The 18,309-nt window shown below is 45.5% G+C and overlaps 1 protein-coding gene across 1 annotated transcript in view; it reads left to right on the top strand.

Annotated features, from left to right (window-relative positions):
• Positions 1–6,207, top strand: part of B4GALNT1 (beta-1,4-N-acetyl-galactosaminyltransferase 1) — a 106,883-nt gene extending 100,676 nt beyond the window's left edge. The window contains exon 11 of the mRNA XM_083169407.1: positions 369–6,207. Coding sequence (XP_083025533.1) covers positions 369–580 — 212 coding nt within the window. The 3' untranslated portion in view covers positions 581–6,207. The remainder of the gene's footprint in view (positions 1–368) is intronic.
• Positions 6,208–18,309: the final 12,102 nt, after the last annotated feature.

The following is an 18,309-nucleotide window of genomic DNA, read 5'->3' as shown; positions in this document are numbered from 1 at the left end:
CACCAAGCCAGGGCACCCCTGCAAGTGCCTTGGGACACTAGGGGGATTAGGACATCAGCATATTTTCCCTTTTGTGAGGCATTTTGTGGGTATTGCGATGCTTAAGAAGCTCTGGGGAAACTTTATAATAGCGACTGATCATCGCAGCAAACCTTTTCTGTGTGTTGTTTGTCAATGTCAATGTCTAGGTCAACAGTAAAAGGTTGACTATGCAAAAATTTGACTCATGAAAGAGTTGACATGGCTCACCATGCTTCAGGCCGTTTTACCATTCCCAGTATGAATCCACATGGATGGTAAAATATAAAAAAGTAAAAAAAAAAGTATAACCCATTTTGAACTTATTGCTTTCTTGTTTACTTTGGCAGAATTCTTCATAGATGGACTTGGGATACTGCACGTGGGCTCCTGTGATGATGTCATCGTAGATCATGCTTCGAAAATCCATCTTCCCTGGTTCAAATCACAGTCAGATAAGGACTATTCCAAATTCCGCTACCCCAAAGCCGCTAATCAAGTAGAAATAAGACATCAACTATTTTACTTTAAAAACTACTTTAAGTGCATGACTGGGAACTAAAGAAAAAACGGACATCAGTTAAAGAAATGGGAAAAAGTTTTAAATTAAATAGAATTGACTATTTAATTTCATTGCACTTTGAAGGAACTCTTTAACCACTTGCTGGCCTAAAAGTATGGTGCAGGGACTAGACAAGACATAATGAAGACAATGATAATGAAGAATCATGGATTTATGTTCCGCTACAGGGTTGAAACCAAATATGTTGCCTGAATTTTTCATAAATACTATTACAGAAAGCTTTCGGAGCATGTTATCTGGAGGGACAAGCCAATGCTTTGATGGAACTGAAAGTATGAAAATGCTGCTACACAAACTATTAAATCAGCTCGTGATGACAATTACACATGGTGAATGAGCCATGAGGAGACTGCACTAAAACATACATAATGGCAATTGTGTAACATCAGTGTGACGAAGGTTGGAAATGAATTTGCTGCTCCAAACAGTAGACTTTTAGCATGGTTAAGAACTAATTCTAATAGTAACCTTATGTAAAGGTTAATCTATCAATTTGCCATTTACTATTGACATCAGTGCAGTGTCTGAATGTTAGCACATAGGATAGCTGTGCACAATGGGTGAGGGAGACATGCCGAGATTAGAGGGTATACATGTTATGGTCTACACAGGGACGTGCACTAATTGACCTTGTTTAGTGTCCAGTGCTTGGCCAGTTCCTCATTTGAGGCCTGATGTAGAGTTGCATGATAAGCGAGCATATGCTGCTTGTGGACTGTGTGCACCGGAGAAAAATGAATACACTGGTAAATATCATGGAAAAAGTACAGAGTATATACTCACCTGGTTTGCTGATAGTCATCATCATCATCATGGCGTACCTTCACCTAACTCCAGATGTGTCCATATGCATTTCTCCCCAATTGCACCAAGTAACCCCATTTAGTGTGCCACAATCTCCCTAATCCAAGGTACCTGGTAAGTACACTATAAGTAAACTAAGACCCAAAAAAAGTTTAAGGTAGCACAATGAAAAGTAGTGAAGTTAAGGAAAAAGTACACAAACCAAGCTGAACAGGTTCATTCGGAGGGGGGAGGGGGTCAGGGTACTGCACATACCACCATGCATGACTTCATACTAACTACCTGGTACACCATTTGCCATAAGATGCAAAATTGAGGATAAAGTAGCACAATAAAGCAAAAGTAATAATGTTGAGGAAAACGTAAACAGGAATCGCAGCAGGTATATCGCACCATAGGCCCCAATAGGGATATTTACAGGAGATACATATTTATAATAGGGGCAAAGAATACAACTACACTTACACTGAGATCAGGCTAGCGGAACTCCATGAAACTGGCCCATTTCAGCCCAGTTACACTATGAGCCCATACATGTAGATACTATTCATACTCAGGGCTTAAAGTGGTCCCAGAAAGGTGGTGGAACTCATTTCCCCTGACATTGACACCCATCCTCCCCTAAGGCGGAGCCCAGGCCAGTGCCAGGGTTTTTGGCACCCTCTGCAGACTATAAATGTGTGCGCTAACTCCCATAAAGGAATAAGGGTCCCATAAGGTAGGGAATTGGTCACACAATAGTAACTCCAATTAAAATGACGCCACACAGTAGCACAATCATATACATATTACACCGCATGTAGTGCCCCTGACTTATTTTACATAACATAGTGGTGCCCATTATTCACACAGTAGTGCCCCTTAGTCAAATTACGCTACACGGTAGTGCCCCTTATACACATAATGTACTATTGTAAAGCGCAAAGGAATCTGCTGCGCTATATTAGAAACTGTAAATAAATAAATAATGTCCACAAGGGGCTTCTTATAAACATCTGTCTCTGTCACTTCAGCAGCTCACTGTCCATGTCCCTCAGCAGCTCCATGCCCTGTGTCCTGTGTCCCTCCAGCAGCTTTCCCTCCTCTGATTCCTCCAGCACCCTTTCACCTTGTTTTCAGCAAGCACGGAGCCTACTCCTCTTAGTGGCTCTTCTGTGCCAGAAGAAGAAGCCACTGGGAAAGTCTTTTCAGTTGAAATTACTGTCCAAAAAAGGGGCAGACTAGATGGGCCAACTAAATGGGCCAAGTGGTTCTTATCTGCCGTCAAATTCTATGTCTAGGGCTGTGATGGAGGTGGATTCAGTTCAACCCCATCCCCCCTCGCTTTAACCCCTGTTCACTCACATACAGGTCTGCATCCCAAATACAGGTTGAGTATCCCTTGTACACATATCCATTATACAAATTATTCTGAAAACCATAGTCTCCATAATGTACTTTTTTGTGTGCTAAAAGCACTGCTGGGGACATCTGTGACTGGCACTACTTGGGGACATGATATATAACTGTAACTGGCACTAAATATTTGCAAGAATATGATTGCTTGGCGTTCAAATTCAGTGCCTGAGATAGTACTCCCTTGTTTCATGCACAAATAAAATCTATTTGTGTATATTTCATGTGTTTGATGTGTTTATACAACATAAATGCAAGATACCTCTAGATACCTCATTGATATATAAAAATATCCCAAAATACGGAATAATCCCTTATTCAAAATGTTTCTGGTACAGAGCATTTTGGATAAGGGATACTCAACCTGTACTTGCATGCATAGTGCAAAACACGCAAGATATGCTGCACAAAAAGACACATGTTCAATTGCGCATGAACCAGACATAATCTCTGCAGTCCTATGCCATGATGATAATGATAACAATGAAATATTTTAACATGAAAATCTAGAATTTGATGGTAACTTAGAACATACAGGTCTATCTGATCTAACCTAGTTTCTAACACTTAATAATAGTTAAGTATAATAATAATTAATTAGATAAATAAATGTATGATTAAACATAATGGCATTATTACTTTTGACCTCTCACTGTAGTAATCCCTGCTATTTCATGGTCCTAGCATCCTTTTAAATACTGTATGTTCTTTCTTTCTTAAATTACATTTCAGTCTTTCTCCCTCTACACCGAACGCCTGTTCTTATATTATAAAAATCCTTATTTTTTTTAAAAGCACTGAGTAATTGTTTGTTGTATTGGATGGTTTCTATCATATTACACATACTGTAGCTTTAGCTTTATGTAGCTGGTTTTGAGTCTGTCCTTGTCTGTGACTTTATGCCAGTACCACTACAAAGCCCTTTCCTGGTGTACATCAGATCGTCTGAATATACACCAGGAGACACAAATTTAGACTGAGACACAAACTTGTAGGGTCTATAGATGCTGTATTACTATGTGGTACATCTTTAGATGCACTACCAGCATCAAAACATGTAGTGGGTTAGCTGAACCACTCTGTATGCATTCGCCATCAGTGGCACACCTTCAATGCACTCATAAGATGCAATGGGGCAGATGTATTAAGCCTGGTGAAGAGATAAAGTGGATATAAAATGGAAGGTGATAACGCACCAGCCAATCAGCTGTTTTTGAAAAATTACAGCTGGGAGTTGATTGGCAGGTGCATTATCACCTTCCACCTTATCTCCACTTTATCTCTTCACCAGGCTTATTACTGTACATCTGCCCCTATATCTCTATGCAACTTATTATCTGCCCACCTGTCCACTTACACTGCAGCTACCATGTGCCTAAAGTTGTTCTACAAACAAAATGTGGATGCAAGATGGCGAAAATGTCTTCAGCTCTTTAAGTCTTTTTGCTTTGTCTATATGGCTTCCATAATCTCCTCATTTCAGTTACTGTTTAAGGCATAGATAATGTGGAAATCTATTCATGATAGGTGATAATAGATCTTTAAACCTGCAAGTTCCTTGCTAATCACAGACACTTAAGCTCATGAGCTAGAAGGAAGACTTATTGCCACCAAGTGGTAAAAGTAGAGTGTTCGTGTTAGTTTAAATGACTATTAATGTTTTTGATATATTGGATGTATTTTCAAATGCATTTTCCAAAAACAAAAATCCATTGTAGTCGACATACTCAATGCAAGCTGGAGGTCACATGCAAAGCTGTTAGAGTTGGCATTATACAAATATTTCAGCAATTGTGTATTTGTAGTACACTACCCGAGAGCCAGCTGCAAGGTCCATGCAAAAGTTGAGTTCTGTATCTGTGACCACACATACCAATAATACCTCCTCAGGGTCCAGAGATAACTAGTCAGTCATTTAATATGTGAAGTCAAATGGCAGGATGACTTCTGGTTTATATGTGGCATGGACATAGAGGATGTTCACAAAGCCAATATAATTCATCCTCTGACATTATTCATCATGTTCCATAGTAAGCCTATTTACTTTAAATCATCATTATTTGGTATCATGATTTTGGTACCATGTACAATGCTTTACTAGACTTTGTGCCCTATATTAGCTGCGATCTTATATGTGATCAGTTTAAGATGGATGTAGGAGGAATCCCAACAGTCAGAATCCAGAAAACTTGCAATACTACCGGCTATATCCAGACAGGTCAACTGCTGGCAACTGCTAATGGTAAGTATGAGGGGAGGGATAGGGTTATTCTGTGGAGGGAGGTTAGGATTAGGCTGCCACAGGTGATGATCAGAGTTAGTCTGTGGAGGGAGGTTAGGATTAGGCTGCCACAGGTGATGATCAGAGTTAGTCTGTGGAGGGAGGTTAGGATTAGGCTGCCACAGGTGATGATCAGAGTTAGTCTGTGGAGGGAGGTTAGGATTAGGCTGCCACAGGTGATGATTAGAGTTAGTCTGTGGAGGGAGGTTAGGATTAGGCTGCCACAGGTGATGATCAGAGTTAGTCTGTGGAGGCAGGTTAGGATTAGGCTGCCACAGGTGATGATCAGAGTTAGTCTGTGGAGGGAGGTTAGGATTAAGCTGCCAAAGGTGATGATCAGAGTTAGTCTGTGGAGGGAGGTTAGGATTAGGCTGCCACAGGTGATGATCAGAGTTAGTCTGTTGAGGGAGGTTAGGATTAGGCTGCCAAAGGTGATGATCAGAGTTAGTCTGTGGAGGGAGGTTAGGATTAAGCTGCCAAAGATGACAGTTAGGGTTATGCTGTGAGGGGAGGTTAGGATTAGGTCTATGCTGGTAGGTAGGGTTGGGGATGGAGTAAGGCTGCAAGTAGGGAGGTTAGGGTGTTGGGTTTAGGGTTTAGGGTTAGCTGTAGAATACCTATTTCACCATCGGGATCCCGTACCCAACCAGCGTTGATGTGTCTAGCTTGGATCACTGTACTTCTATTGAGCCACAAACTATTTTAATTCTCACCAGCTGCTCCGTGCATTCTAAATATGTTTTTAAAAAATTACCAGTTTCATAAAAAATATTAACATTTTGACGTGTAGCTTATGAGCCATGTATACTTTTTTTTTTCAATTTAAAAAATGTTTTGTATATGTTGTCTGTACATTTCTTTTGAATATGAGTTAATTTATTTTTTGTGGGGGTTTTTTTTAACCAAAGATCTTCTTAGCAAGAAATGGCCAAAATCCTATCATTTGGACCACTAGATCTCATGCTGTACATAATCATACATTCAGTTTTTTTTGGTTTTTTTTTGGTGCAAATGTTTTTTTTTTTTTATTTCAAAGAAACCAGAGGCGCACAAATAGATCCGCAATAATCATGACAAGTGAAGATCATTTACAGACATGAAATTCACTTTATAAGCTCGGATGTACCTATTTGTAGGCACCGAAAGGGGCTTTACCTCACTTGGTATGGCTGGAATCGGTCCCACTAGTCTCCTCCGGTTCACGGTCTGGAGTCTTCTCGTACTATAGGATGGGTACACAAATCAATCGACACACTTTCTTAATTGATGCTTTATTCTGGGCCTTCAACTAGGGGCGCCAGCTGGTTTTTGTACCTTGGAATAGGGTGAACACCACGTAACAGTATAAAACAATATCACAGTGCAAACATCATTTGGAATACAAACAGGACAGTAGCTCTAGGACAGTAATGGCCATTATTTACGATTCTCACTAACACAGCAATAATTAGGCTTTATCTTAACCGCTACCTATTGCAACACCCATATCATGAAATATTACTTCGCACCACTTAAGCCTATGTACCCGGGTACTATCGTTAGCTAAGACCGGTCAGTCCTCAACAAGAACCTATGCATAGGATTTAATTATGTCTATGGGTCCCTGTACTTTTATCCTTTTGCCACCGGGTGGCAATGTTGGTCCAGCAACCTTTTCCTTGGATGTGGAAAGTGGAGTGACAAAGTATGGGGGTTAACTTTTAGGTCAGGGGTAAAGTACCTGTGGCACGGTGCCAGCTCCCGCTGGGTATGGGCAAACATTCACCGGTCGCAGTGCACCCCGACGGGATTGCTAGTGTGGGCGCCAGGCGTTGCCACACTCCGCTACACTGCACCCCGGCTGCTGTTGGGTCCTCTGGTTGGGCTGCAATTACTGCTGGGCTCTGCAGTTCTCCCCGCTGTACTCCTTTCTCCCTCTGGTACGATACCGGCACCTGGTGGGGGGTCTGCTGGTGGTCTGGTGCGGTTCTCAATGGGCCTCTACTGGTGGCCTGGGCTGCTGGTGGCCTGGGACACTCTCTCCACGGCCTCTGCTGGTGGCCTGGGCTGCTGGTGGCCTGGGACACTCTCTCCAGGGCCTCTGCTGGTGGCCTGGGCTGCTGGTGAGGTCAGTGGGGGTCCCGGCTACTGCCACGCTGTGTATGCGGCTGGTCAGTGCCGGACCCTGAGGGATTCTTCCCTCTCTAGGTGGCGTGGCCGGCGCGGCTGATGGACAGGGAGGTCAGCGGGGGTCACAGACCTCTCCGCGCTCCCTCCGGCTCTGTGCGGCAGTTTCTCCCCCAGGTCGGCGGGGGTCACCGGCGCGCTGCTGCCCGTCCTACCTGGATGCGGCAATCTCCGAGCGCCGCGTCTCTACCTGGAGGTCGGCGGGGGTCACCGCTGACGTCGTCCGCTTCTCCGTCTCCTTGCCCAGCGGCGGGCGCTCCACTCCACGCCGGGGACCGCGTGCTGCAGCTGGGCTCTCTCCCTCTTCACCCTTCCACCTCGCTTCCCACGTGAGTCTCCGTTTCCTGCTCCCTGCCACCGCCTCTTCCTCTACTCTCCCCTCCAATCCTGGGCGCACTCGGCGGCACTGATTAACCCCTTCCTTCTGGGGCTTACATCCGCCCCTACTTTTTTGTGGTCGTGTCCTCACGCCACGCTCTCGGAGACACAAGTCCGAACCGTTCAAAGTTCTGAATCAGTAAAGTCTCTTTCACAGTCCGAACACTTTCAGTAAGAAGAGCAACCTACCGACAGTTATGACAGTGTCATCGAAAACGAACAATCTACATATATACATAAATATATACAACATCAGAACGGCATGATATTATTGCAGTTGGAGCTTATTCTCTGTACCGGGCTGGCAGCGTACCTTTAGTACTTCGGGAGGACCGCCTCACCGGTAACGCTCGCGCTTCTTCTTCTGGCGCCGGGGTCACGTAGTCTTCTACAGGATCTGTGGTCAGTGTAACCGGGATGGACGGTATGCTCCACCCTTCGTTTAACAGCAGTTCCTGCGGGCCCCTGGGCATGCTCCCGGGGGCGACGGTAGGGGCCTCCGTCTGTCGAGAGTATGACTTAGGCTGGTTGCGATGTACCCAGTGCAACCGAGTCCTGTCCGGTTCTTCGCTTTGGTGGACTTCGATTGCTGCCGTCGGGCTCTTGGCGGCCACGTAGGGCCCGGCCTCCAATTTATGGTGAAATCTACGCCAGGGATGGTGGTTAATGATAGGGGTGTGGTGATTCCACTCCTTCCCTGCAACCGGCTTCACTCCTCTATTGGCGGGGACGAGGCTCACCTCTGAAACTGAATGCTGCGGGACTGGCCTGGGGGACATCAACGCTGCATTCTGCCCACTTTGACACCGATGGGCTCGCCTGCGGGGGAAACGTCTGTCGAGGTTCGGCCGGTTTCTTCTCGCTGGCAGCCCACCTGAACCTGTCACGTCCACCGCTTTGGGACCCTTTTCCTCTTCTACCACGTCGAACTCCACCGTTTCGCCTTCTCTGAGACTGTACACAGTTTGCCGCGAGTGGCCCTTCCTTAGGGCTGTCCGGTGAACGAAAATGTCATCTCTCGTGTCACCCCGGTTGATGAAGCCATATCCCCTTCGGATGTTAAACCACTTGACCGTCCCTTGAAGACGCGGGGCCAGCACTCTCTTCTCCACTTGGCTCCCCTGGACGCAGATTGTGTGCTGTTGGGCGATCTCTCCACCCTGGTCTTGGTTACTGGGTTCGTGCTTTAACGCGGCAATCAGCTCCTCGGGGCAATTCCTTAAGATGTTCATGCCCAGGAGGATGGGGGCGACTCTTCCTTCCCCGCAAGTGATCACTAAGTACCCCTGCCTGGGTAAGCGTGTTCGTCCAATCTGTAAATCGGCTTCCCAGTACCCGTTACAGGTGACCTCACGGCCATTGGCAGCGACCACCGTGACTTGCGTGGGGGGCTGCCTGAGCGGGACTTCTCTTCCCCAATACTTCTGGAGAGTGGGTAACTGGATCATGGATACCTGTGACCCGGTGTCGATCGTGGCCACTGTCGCTATCCCATCGATCACTACTGGGATCCTCGGGCATTGTCCTACGTATTGGGCCCACCATTCCTCCGGGTCGGAGTCTACTCCCGGTGTTCTCCCCGAGGTTCGGCCCTCTCCCTCGGGGCATTGGAGTTTAAATGGTCGGACGAGGGGCAGCTTCTCTCGACGTGCCCGGCCTCCTGACAGTGTCGACAGATGGGCCGACCCTGCTGGTCGAATTGGTCTGAGGCTCGCCTCCCATATTCCCGAGGTGGGTCCCATCGCCTCCGGTTTGATGGCTGCCTTTCGGCTCTCCACCTGGCTTCTTCGTTGCCCAACGTGGCTTGTCGCACCAGCTGCCGTATGTCCCGCTGCATAGCTGCCATCTCTAGGGCCAGGTCTTCTACCTGACGTTGGAGGGCCTGATCTGAGTCATCCGTTGGTGGTTGGCCACCCTGATTGGGCCGATCCCTTGGTCGTGCGGTTTGTTCGAAGCTCGTGGCTATGGGACCTCGAGCCCCCGCCATCTCTGGATATTCCGCTTCAGGGTCGGCATGATTCCCAATGGTCCGGATGGCCGCATTCTTAAAATCGGCAAAGGACTTCCCCGGCATCTGCAGTTTTAGGAGTCGCAACTGGGTCTTGATGTTGGGATTCAACGCCCCCTCCACGAACTGGAGGGTGAGCGCCTCGTCGCTGTTACGCACCTCATCTTGATCGGCCGCTTGGATGAGCTTCAGGGCCTTCTGTAGACTTAGGGCGAAATCACGGAGAGTTTCGCCAGGTAGTTGTTTTCGGCCATAGAGTTGCATCTTCAACTCCGGTAGGGTGGCGGTCTCGAAGATCGTGGCCAACCGGTTCAAGATCTGGTTAGTATCCTTCTTCTGGTCGTCATCCCACGATTCGACCTCACTGAGGGCGGAGCCTGTGAGTTGGCCGATTAGGATCTGTACCCGCTGCTCTTCGCTCGGGGTGTAGAGCTGGGCCATGGACTTCATCTGATTTTTGAATGCGGTGAACGTAGCGCCCTTGTTGGGGTCTCCGCTGTAGGTCAGCATCCATGGGGCCCCGAAGTAGTAGGGTAGTGTGACAGGGGCACTGGCCACCGCCGGGGCTACCACCTGTTGGTCAGCGTTGGGGGCCACAGGGGGTGCCTGCCCACCCCCGCCCTGCGGTGCTTCCATCCTGGGTTCAGATTATACTCCGCCTTGACCGTAATCCTGTTCGTGACGCCACGAAAGATGTAGGCACCGAAAGGGGCTTTACCTCACTTGGTATGGCTGGAATCGGTCCCACTAGTCTCCTCCGGTTCACGGTCTGGAGTCTTCTCGTACTATAGGATGGGTACACAAATCAATCGACACACTTTCTTAATTGATGCTTTATTCTGGGCCTTCAACTAGGGGCGCCAGCTGGTTTTTGTACCTTGGAATAGGGTGAACACCACGTAACAGTATAAAACAATATCACAGTGCAAACATCATTTGGAATACAAACAGGACAGTAGCTCTAGGACAGTAATGGCCATTATTTACGATTCTCACTAACACAGCAATAATTAGGCTTTATCTTAACCGCTACCTATTGCAACACCCATATCATGAAATATTACTTCGCACCACTTAAGCCTATGTACCCGGGTACTATCGTTAGCTAAGACCGGTCAGTCCTCAACAAGAACCTATGCATAGGATTTAATTATGTCTATGGGTCCCTGTACTTTTATCCTTTTGCCACCGGGTGGCAATGTTGGTCCAGCAACCTTTTCCTTGGATGTGGAAAGTGGAGTGACAAAGTATGGGGGTTAACTTTTAGGTCAGGGGTAAAGTACCTGTGGCACGGTGCCAGCTCCCGCTGGGTATGGGCAAACATTCACCGGTCGCAGTGCACCCCGACGGGATTGCTAGTGTGGGCGCCAGGCGTTGCCACACTCCGCTACACTGCACCCCGGCTGCTGTTGGGTCCTCTGGTTGGGCTGCAATTACTGCTGGGCTCTGCAGTTCTCCCCGCTGTACTCCTTTCTCCCTCTGGTACGATACCGGCACCTGGTGGGGGGTCTGCTGGTGGTCTGGTGCGGTTCTCAATGGGCCTCTACTGGTGGCCTGGGCTGCTGGTGGCCTGGGACACTCTCTCCACGGCCTCTGCTGGTGGCCTGGGCTGCTGGTGGCCTGGGACACTCTCTCCAGGGCCTCTGCTGGTGGCCTGGGCTGCTGGTGAGGTCAGTGGGGGTCCCGGCTACTGCCACGCTGTGTATGCGGCTGGTCAGTGCCGGACCCTGAGGGATTCTTCCCTCTCTAGGTGGCGTGGCCGGCGCGGCTGATGGACAGGGAGGTCAGCGGGGGTCACAGACCTCTCCGCGCTCCCTCCGGCTCTGTGCGGCAGTTTCTCCCCCAGGTCGGCGGGGGTCACCGGCGCGCTGCTGCCCGTCCTACCTGGATGCGGCAATCTCCGAGCGCCGCGTCTCTACCTGGAGGTCGGCGGGGGTCACCGCTGACGTCGTCCGCTTCTCCGTCTCCTTGCCCAGCGGCGGGCGCTCCACTCCACGCCGGGGACCGCGTGCTGCAGCTGGGCTCTCTCCCTCTTCACCCTTCCACCTCGCTTCCCACGTGAGTCTCCGTTTCCTGCTCCCTGCCACCGCCTCTTCCTCTACTCTCCCCTCCAATCCTGGGCGCACTCGGCGGCACTGATTAACCCCTTCCTTCTGGGGCTTACATATTCATCAATATTGCTTATACACAGGAGCTGAATTGTCTGTGTTTGATTTTAAAGATTCCTCCCACTCACACTAGGAGAACAGACATGGCTCCTGAGGGCAAACTGAAATAGAACACAGGGAACAATGCGCTCTCTGGCTGCTCTAGTTTTCCTCCGGAGTGGGATTTACCCATGGGCAAATACGCTTATGTAAACATACTTTGTAAAATATATTATTTATTGATAATATACTGTATATGTTCATATTGTTTCTTTAATGGCGATGTGCCTCTGTAACATATTGTGTTAGAAAATGAAAGGGCATGTTCTCAAAAATGTTGAAAAAATTAAGTTTTTATGGATTGCAGGGAAAAAAAACTATAGTTGCATTATTATAGTCTAAGTTTCTGTTTAGATGTTTCTATCTTTTTTGTTTTGTATTAGTGTACTGTACAGTAAGTTGTTTTCCATGCAATAAATTTTTTTATGAAATATTTACACAACTGAATTCTGTGTCATTAATGATTTATGTAACTTATGTTTTTTTGAACACTATAGCAATATTAGTAAGATATCTCACATACTGTACACATTTGTCTTCATGCATCTTTGCTGCAGTCACGCCAAGCAGCCTTCTTGGCATGCCAGGTCGCTAGTAAATCTTCTAATGCTTGGCTTATTTTTGCCGAAATGCAACACAAAGCAACTAGGCCGCACCAGGGGCTTATTAATTTGCTATATGACACTTGTACTGTATATCTGTGGAGCAACTGAGCAGAGTTGCATGGGACCTGGCTAGATATCTTGCATGAGGAGGCATCTAGCTGTGTCCTCAAACACTTTAGCTGCCAAACAGCCCTTTTCTTGGTGTGACAAGGTCCTATTGTATCTTAGACATATCACAGATCACCAAAAAACTGCTTCACGAAATTACAGTGATTGATAGGCTTCACTTGTATATCTTTGTGTAACTTAGTCTGAACCTGTATACAAAGTGCTATGATACAGCGGTCAAGGCTTTTTTTTCCTGTTATGCTCCGTATACAGATTTAGGGCCTTATTTTGGTTCATTCTTTCTGACAAAATCCTTCTTAGATGGACAAAACCATGTGCACTGCAGGTGGGGCAGGTGTTACTTGTGCAGAGAGAATTAGATTTGGGTGGGGTTTTACCTCAAAGTGAGATCTATATTGCAGTGTAAAAATAAAGCAGTCAGTATTTTCCCTGCACAGATACAAAATAACTCACCCAAATCTAATTCTCTCTGCACATGTTACATCTGCCCCCCCTGCAGTGCACATGGTTTTGTCCATCTAAGAAGGATTTTGTCAGAAAGAATGAACCAAAATAAGGCCCTTAGACTCATTCGTACACAGATATGCAAATTATTCAGTAGTGCAGTATCATGAAGCGGTTTTGTCACAACGCATCGCAACTAAGGATCAAATTTGGATGAAAAATATGCTACCAAAGAAAAAGGAGAAAAGCAGCGCTGACTGATAATAAATTGATCAACAAAATAAAAATCATATGGAGATTGGACTGATTTTACATTAAAATAAGTACATTTTATTAATACAATGCGTGACCGTTTTTGGGGAAATGCTGGTACTTAATGCAAGTTGAGCCTTACAAGGGAAATTGGGGGGGGGGGGGGCTGTCTGTTCCTAGTATGCCTCAAACAGGGACCATATAAAGTGCAAATGCAAGGAATATTTGATTTTTTAGTAATGATAATGTGCAAATTTTTAGACATGTGCAATGAGTACTTGTTTCCTAGCACGGCGCCCACGATTTTAATCTTATTACATCGTTTTGATCCCATTGATCGCATTGCATCACATGCGACCAGATCGCATGCTATGCGATGCAATCGATGTGATCAAAATGATGATTTCATTGTACAATCATCCTGATGGGTGATTAGTATGTTATATGCACCCCCATTGTTAACGCCACCGCGGTGGACACCAGGCTGATACATGTAAAACAATAAAAAAAATACTTTTCACAGTTGAACTACAAGTCCCAACAGGCCTCCCCCACATGCTGAGATGTGGCAAACCACAAGTCCCAGCATGTGGGGCATTACTGGGCCTCCTTGGACTTGTAGTTCACCTGTAAAAAGACTGTTCAAATAAAAACACACAGAGAAAAGTATAACTTTAATACATACACTAATTTGACACCAGTTTACAGTGGCGACTCTCTGCTGCAGATTTACCCTGCACTGACTGCGGGGTGAGTTGACCCCTCACACTGACTGAGGGGTGAGTCAGCTTCCTCCGCACTAATGAAAGCAGGTATCCCCACTGTCATCCTGCTATAGAAGCACTGCCTGGCTGAAAGCATCTCCACTCCCCCATTAAAAGTGTCCCCCGGCTGTGGCATGATGCCTCGGACTGTTGGAGCCTGCTCCTGGTTCCAAAATATGGGGGACCCTAGGTCCGCCTCCTATTTTTGGAACGAGGACCACTCCAAGAGTAACACTGGTCTGTACATGGTTCTGTCGAAATCGTCTGTGAGAACATGGTCTACTTGTGTTGCGATTTTTGGTAACGTTTTTACAAAATCACATCCTATTAAATTTGCGAGTTGTATACTTTAATGGGAAAACATCTGGATGCAAATTGAAGTGTGTTCAAAAATCTACAGGTCAGAATGTGAGATTATCGCAGAAAAGTGCATTTTTTTTACCGCAATTTGGATCCTATTGAGTTGCCAATTTTGGAAAAACTTGTCAATTCTGGTGGTTTTTTTTTTATAAAAATCGCAAGTCTAGCAATCTCATCCCATTAAATGTCACCCTAGGTGTATGAGGACACATCAGTACTTTAATACTTTTAAATTATGCCCTCCAGAAGGTATGGGTGAGAGTTGTGGAGAGTGTGAGAATGAGAATGGCTTCATAACAGCCAATATGGAGATCACTGCAAATTGTGTCATCAATTCCCTGGAGCTGGAAGCTTGGCCTAATCACAAGGAGTGAGGGAACTTTCACAAATCTGTGTGCCAACCAGAGGGTGGAACAAGAGAGGAGAGGGCTCATGTGGCACAGTTGCTGGTAGATTCTGCCCCTGTGCTGTCTATAAGAAAATTAGCTGATTCCCATTGACTTGAGCAACATTGAAGGAGGGTTCTGCAGCAGTTGTATACTAAATGGGATCAGGTTGTGTTATGGGCACCCTGCACCTACTGTATTACAGATACACCACTGATCTCACAGACATTACCTAATATAAGGGTTGCCTACTTTTAAAGTCTCTCTGGGAGAAGCCCGGAAAGGAGACTGTCAGTAGCAATTTGGGGGCGGGGCCCGATGTAGACATCAAGCCCCACCCCCCAGTACTGCAAATCCCACAATTCAATGGTCTTTGAGGAGGGAGCGGGGATACATGATGCAATTTGATTCCCCCCCCCCCCCGAAAAGCGTGGGGAATCAACACTGCTGCGGGGGGGGGGGTTGGTGCGTGAGGGGATTGCCGGTATTCGTGAGGGTTGCCCACCTTTCCGAGAGGCTGGTAGGGGAAACCGATTTTCGGGAGCCTCCCAGGCATTTCAGTAGGGTAGGCAACCCTGCCTAATATTATTAAGCATATGCCGTGCTAGCATAAAACTAAACCATGGGTCCTAGCTTTTTTCACGTTCCTATCAAAATAATGAAGTGGCACAAATATTGGAATATGAGCAGGCTGAATATTCTGTTAGGCTTAAAGTAAAGATGTACAGTATAAAAGTATGGGGTAATTCAGTACCGCTAGGCTAAGCAGCAGTCGTTCGCAGATTAGTGAGCAGCTTAATGCCGCCTGGCCGAACACCATACGAAAAACATACATACCTGCTACTGCTGCTACTGCATGTTGATAAGGTCATACACAGAGGTGATGCTATATAACAAAAGGATTAATGCCAAAGGACTCATTAAAAGACAAGAATATGAATGGTTTTACAGATTCCGATACATGACCAACCATCTGCTGCTAACTGTCATTTTACAAACCCAGCCTTTAACACAACAGTTAGTTAACTTTTTGAAGTTTGAATATAAATTTTTAACTAAATCAGTCAATATAGAAAATAAATGTTATTTAAAATATATTACCTTTCCAATAAAATATATTTAAGATATATATATTTCTAAAATAAGAAATTTGTTCCTGAAAAGGTTAATAGTTACTGCAGAAGTGTGTTGTGTAATATAGAAACTTTATATTTATTAACCCTTTCAGTGAATTTGTCAAAATAGGTGTGAAAATTGGCAGTTTTATTCACTGTAATGTTTACCTTGTATAGGAAATATAATTTTATTACACAACATTTTTTTTTTTTTACATTTATATAACAAATGTGAGCGACGCTGGCATTTTTAGCAAATATTTTGAACATCTCTCAAAGATATGTTGCCGCTCAAAGGATTATTAACTTATTGTAGGGTAAAAAAGTTTATTCATTCATTAAAAAAAATTGTAAATTGGTGATGACCACCAATATTCTCTGGGTCTACTACGCCATTGTTTGTGTATGATCTGTATCCACTTGGTCCTCGAGAATAACGTGACAATTACAGTATTTATTGTGTGGAATTTACAGCAGATTATATCACTAATTGTAAACTCTAGAGTATGAATTCATTTTAGGATCAACAAGAGCCAATAATTATTTATAGAATTAAGTAATTGATTTTGCTAATCTGCATATATTTATTTAAATCAGAATTAATTCATGGTCTTGCTTTCTTAGCATTAACAATATTTTATGATGTTGCAGCCATCTTTTTACATTATAATACTTGAGGAGCCCTGGCACTTCAAAGCTTGCTATGACCTTAAATTACCTTAGATATTTTTAATTTGCCAAAATGCTTTACTATCTCAGCGATATATATGTATCATATTCTCTAAAGTTACCCACTTAACGATTCCAGGACATTATTTTTAGACTGATTAAAATTGAAAGCCTGCCCTCTTGTGGTAGGAAATATTACTTGCTGTTAATCTTCATCAGTGTTTGGTGTCACTATATAGTGAATAAAGTCAGTAGGATTTCTATACTATGTACCATGTCCCCTTACATGGCTCGCTGCGCTTCCCATTATTTTGGGCGCAGTGCCTCTCTGCACTTGGCACACTATTATATTCTCATTCTATGTCCACTTGGATAGTAAAGTATGAAAACCCACCTTTTTAAAGAAAAAACTTGAAAAACCCATGTGGACCTTGTTCATGTCGATACGTCCATGTCAACATTAAGCTTGTGTCGACCTTCTGTCTATGTCAGGCATGTTCAAACTGTGGCCCTCCAGCTGTTGTGAAACTAACATCCCAGCATGCCTTGCCATTGTTTTAGCATTCTATAATAGCAAAACTGTGGCAAGGACATGTAGTTTCACAACAGCTGGAGGGCCATAGTTTGGACATGCCTGGACTATGTCGACCTAGGGTATGTAGACCATTCTTAGGTGCTGACCTAGACACTGTCGACCATTAGTGGTCAACCTAGGGACTAGACATTGTTGACATTGTCGACCCAGGGACTGCATACTAGGATACTGAAAAGGGAGGAAAATCGCAGGACACATTACAATACATATGATACAACATACTGTAATGCCCATTACATATTAAGCCACACACCATAATGCCCATTACATATTATGCCGCATACCATAATGTCCATTACAAATTATGCCACAGTGTAATGCTCATTACATTTTATGCCGCACACCATAATGACTATTACATATTATGCCACATAACTGAGGCTTATCTATGTGCTCGTTACTAGGAGTTACATGCTTGTTGCCAGAAGATTCTTGCTCGCTGTCAGTGGGGACATGCTTGTTGCCAGAGGTTATGTCTCATTGCCTGGGAGTTACATGCTCTTTGCCAGTGGTTTCATGTTGGTTGCCAGTGGTTTCATGCTTGTTGCCATGGGGCGGCGGGCAGCAGGGGGCGCGTGGGTCTATGTGATGGAAGTTGCTGTGTACGGTGGCCAAAGGCCAACCTGTGGCCTGAAGCAGAGTACAGAATGTGGCTACGGTGGTGTGAAGTGCTTAAGGGTAGAGTGGACCGGGCCCTACCCTCTTCAGAGAGGAAGGGCCCGGGACAATAGTCCCTATAGTACCGCCCTGATGGCAGCCTGCGCTCTGTATCTAGGGCCAGATTCTCTAAGCTTCAAAAGTGATAAAATGGAGAGTGATAAACAGCCAGCCAATCAGCTCCTACCTGCCATGTCACAGACTGTGTTTGAAAAATGTCAGGCAGCAGCTGATTGGCTGGCTGTTTATCACTCTCCATTTTATCACTTTTGAATCTTAGAGAATCTGGCCCCTAATCTGCACTGAATCCCGTACTGGATCCAAACTGCCCTATATCCCACACTGTATCCAACCCACAATCTATATCCCACACTGTAGCCAACCCACACTGTATCCAACCCGCAATGTATCCCAAACTATATCTAATCTGAAATGTATCCAACCTTTACGGTATCCCGCATTGTATCCAACCCACACTGTATCCAACCAATAT

The sequence above is a fragment of the Crinia signifera genome, chromosome 2, assembly GCF_055691185.1.
Source record: "Crinia signifera chromosome 2, ASM5569118v1, whole genome shotgun sequence".
Lineage (NCBI taxonomy): Eukaryota > Metazoa > Chordata > Amphibia > Anura > Myobatrachidae > Crinia > Crinia signifera.
Note: the sequence above shows the minus strand (reverse complement) of the source record. Positions and strands in the feature narration are given on the sequence as shown.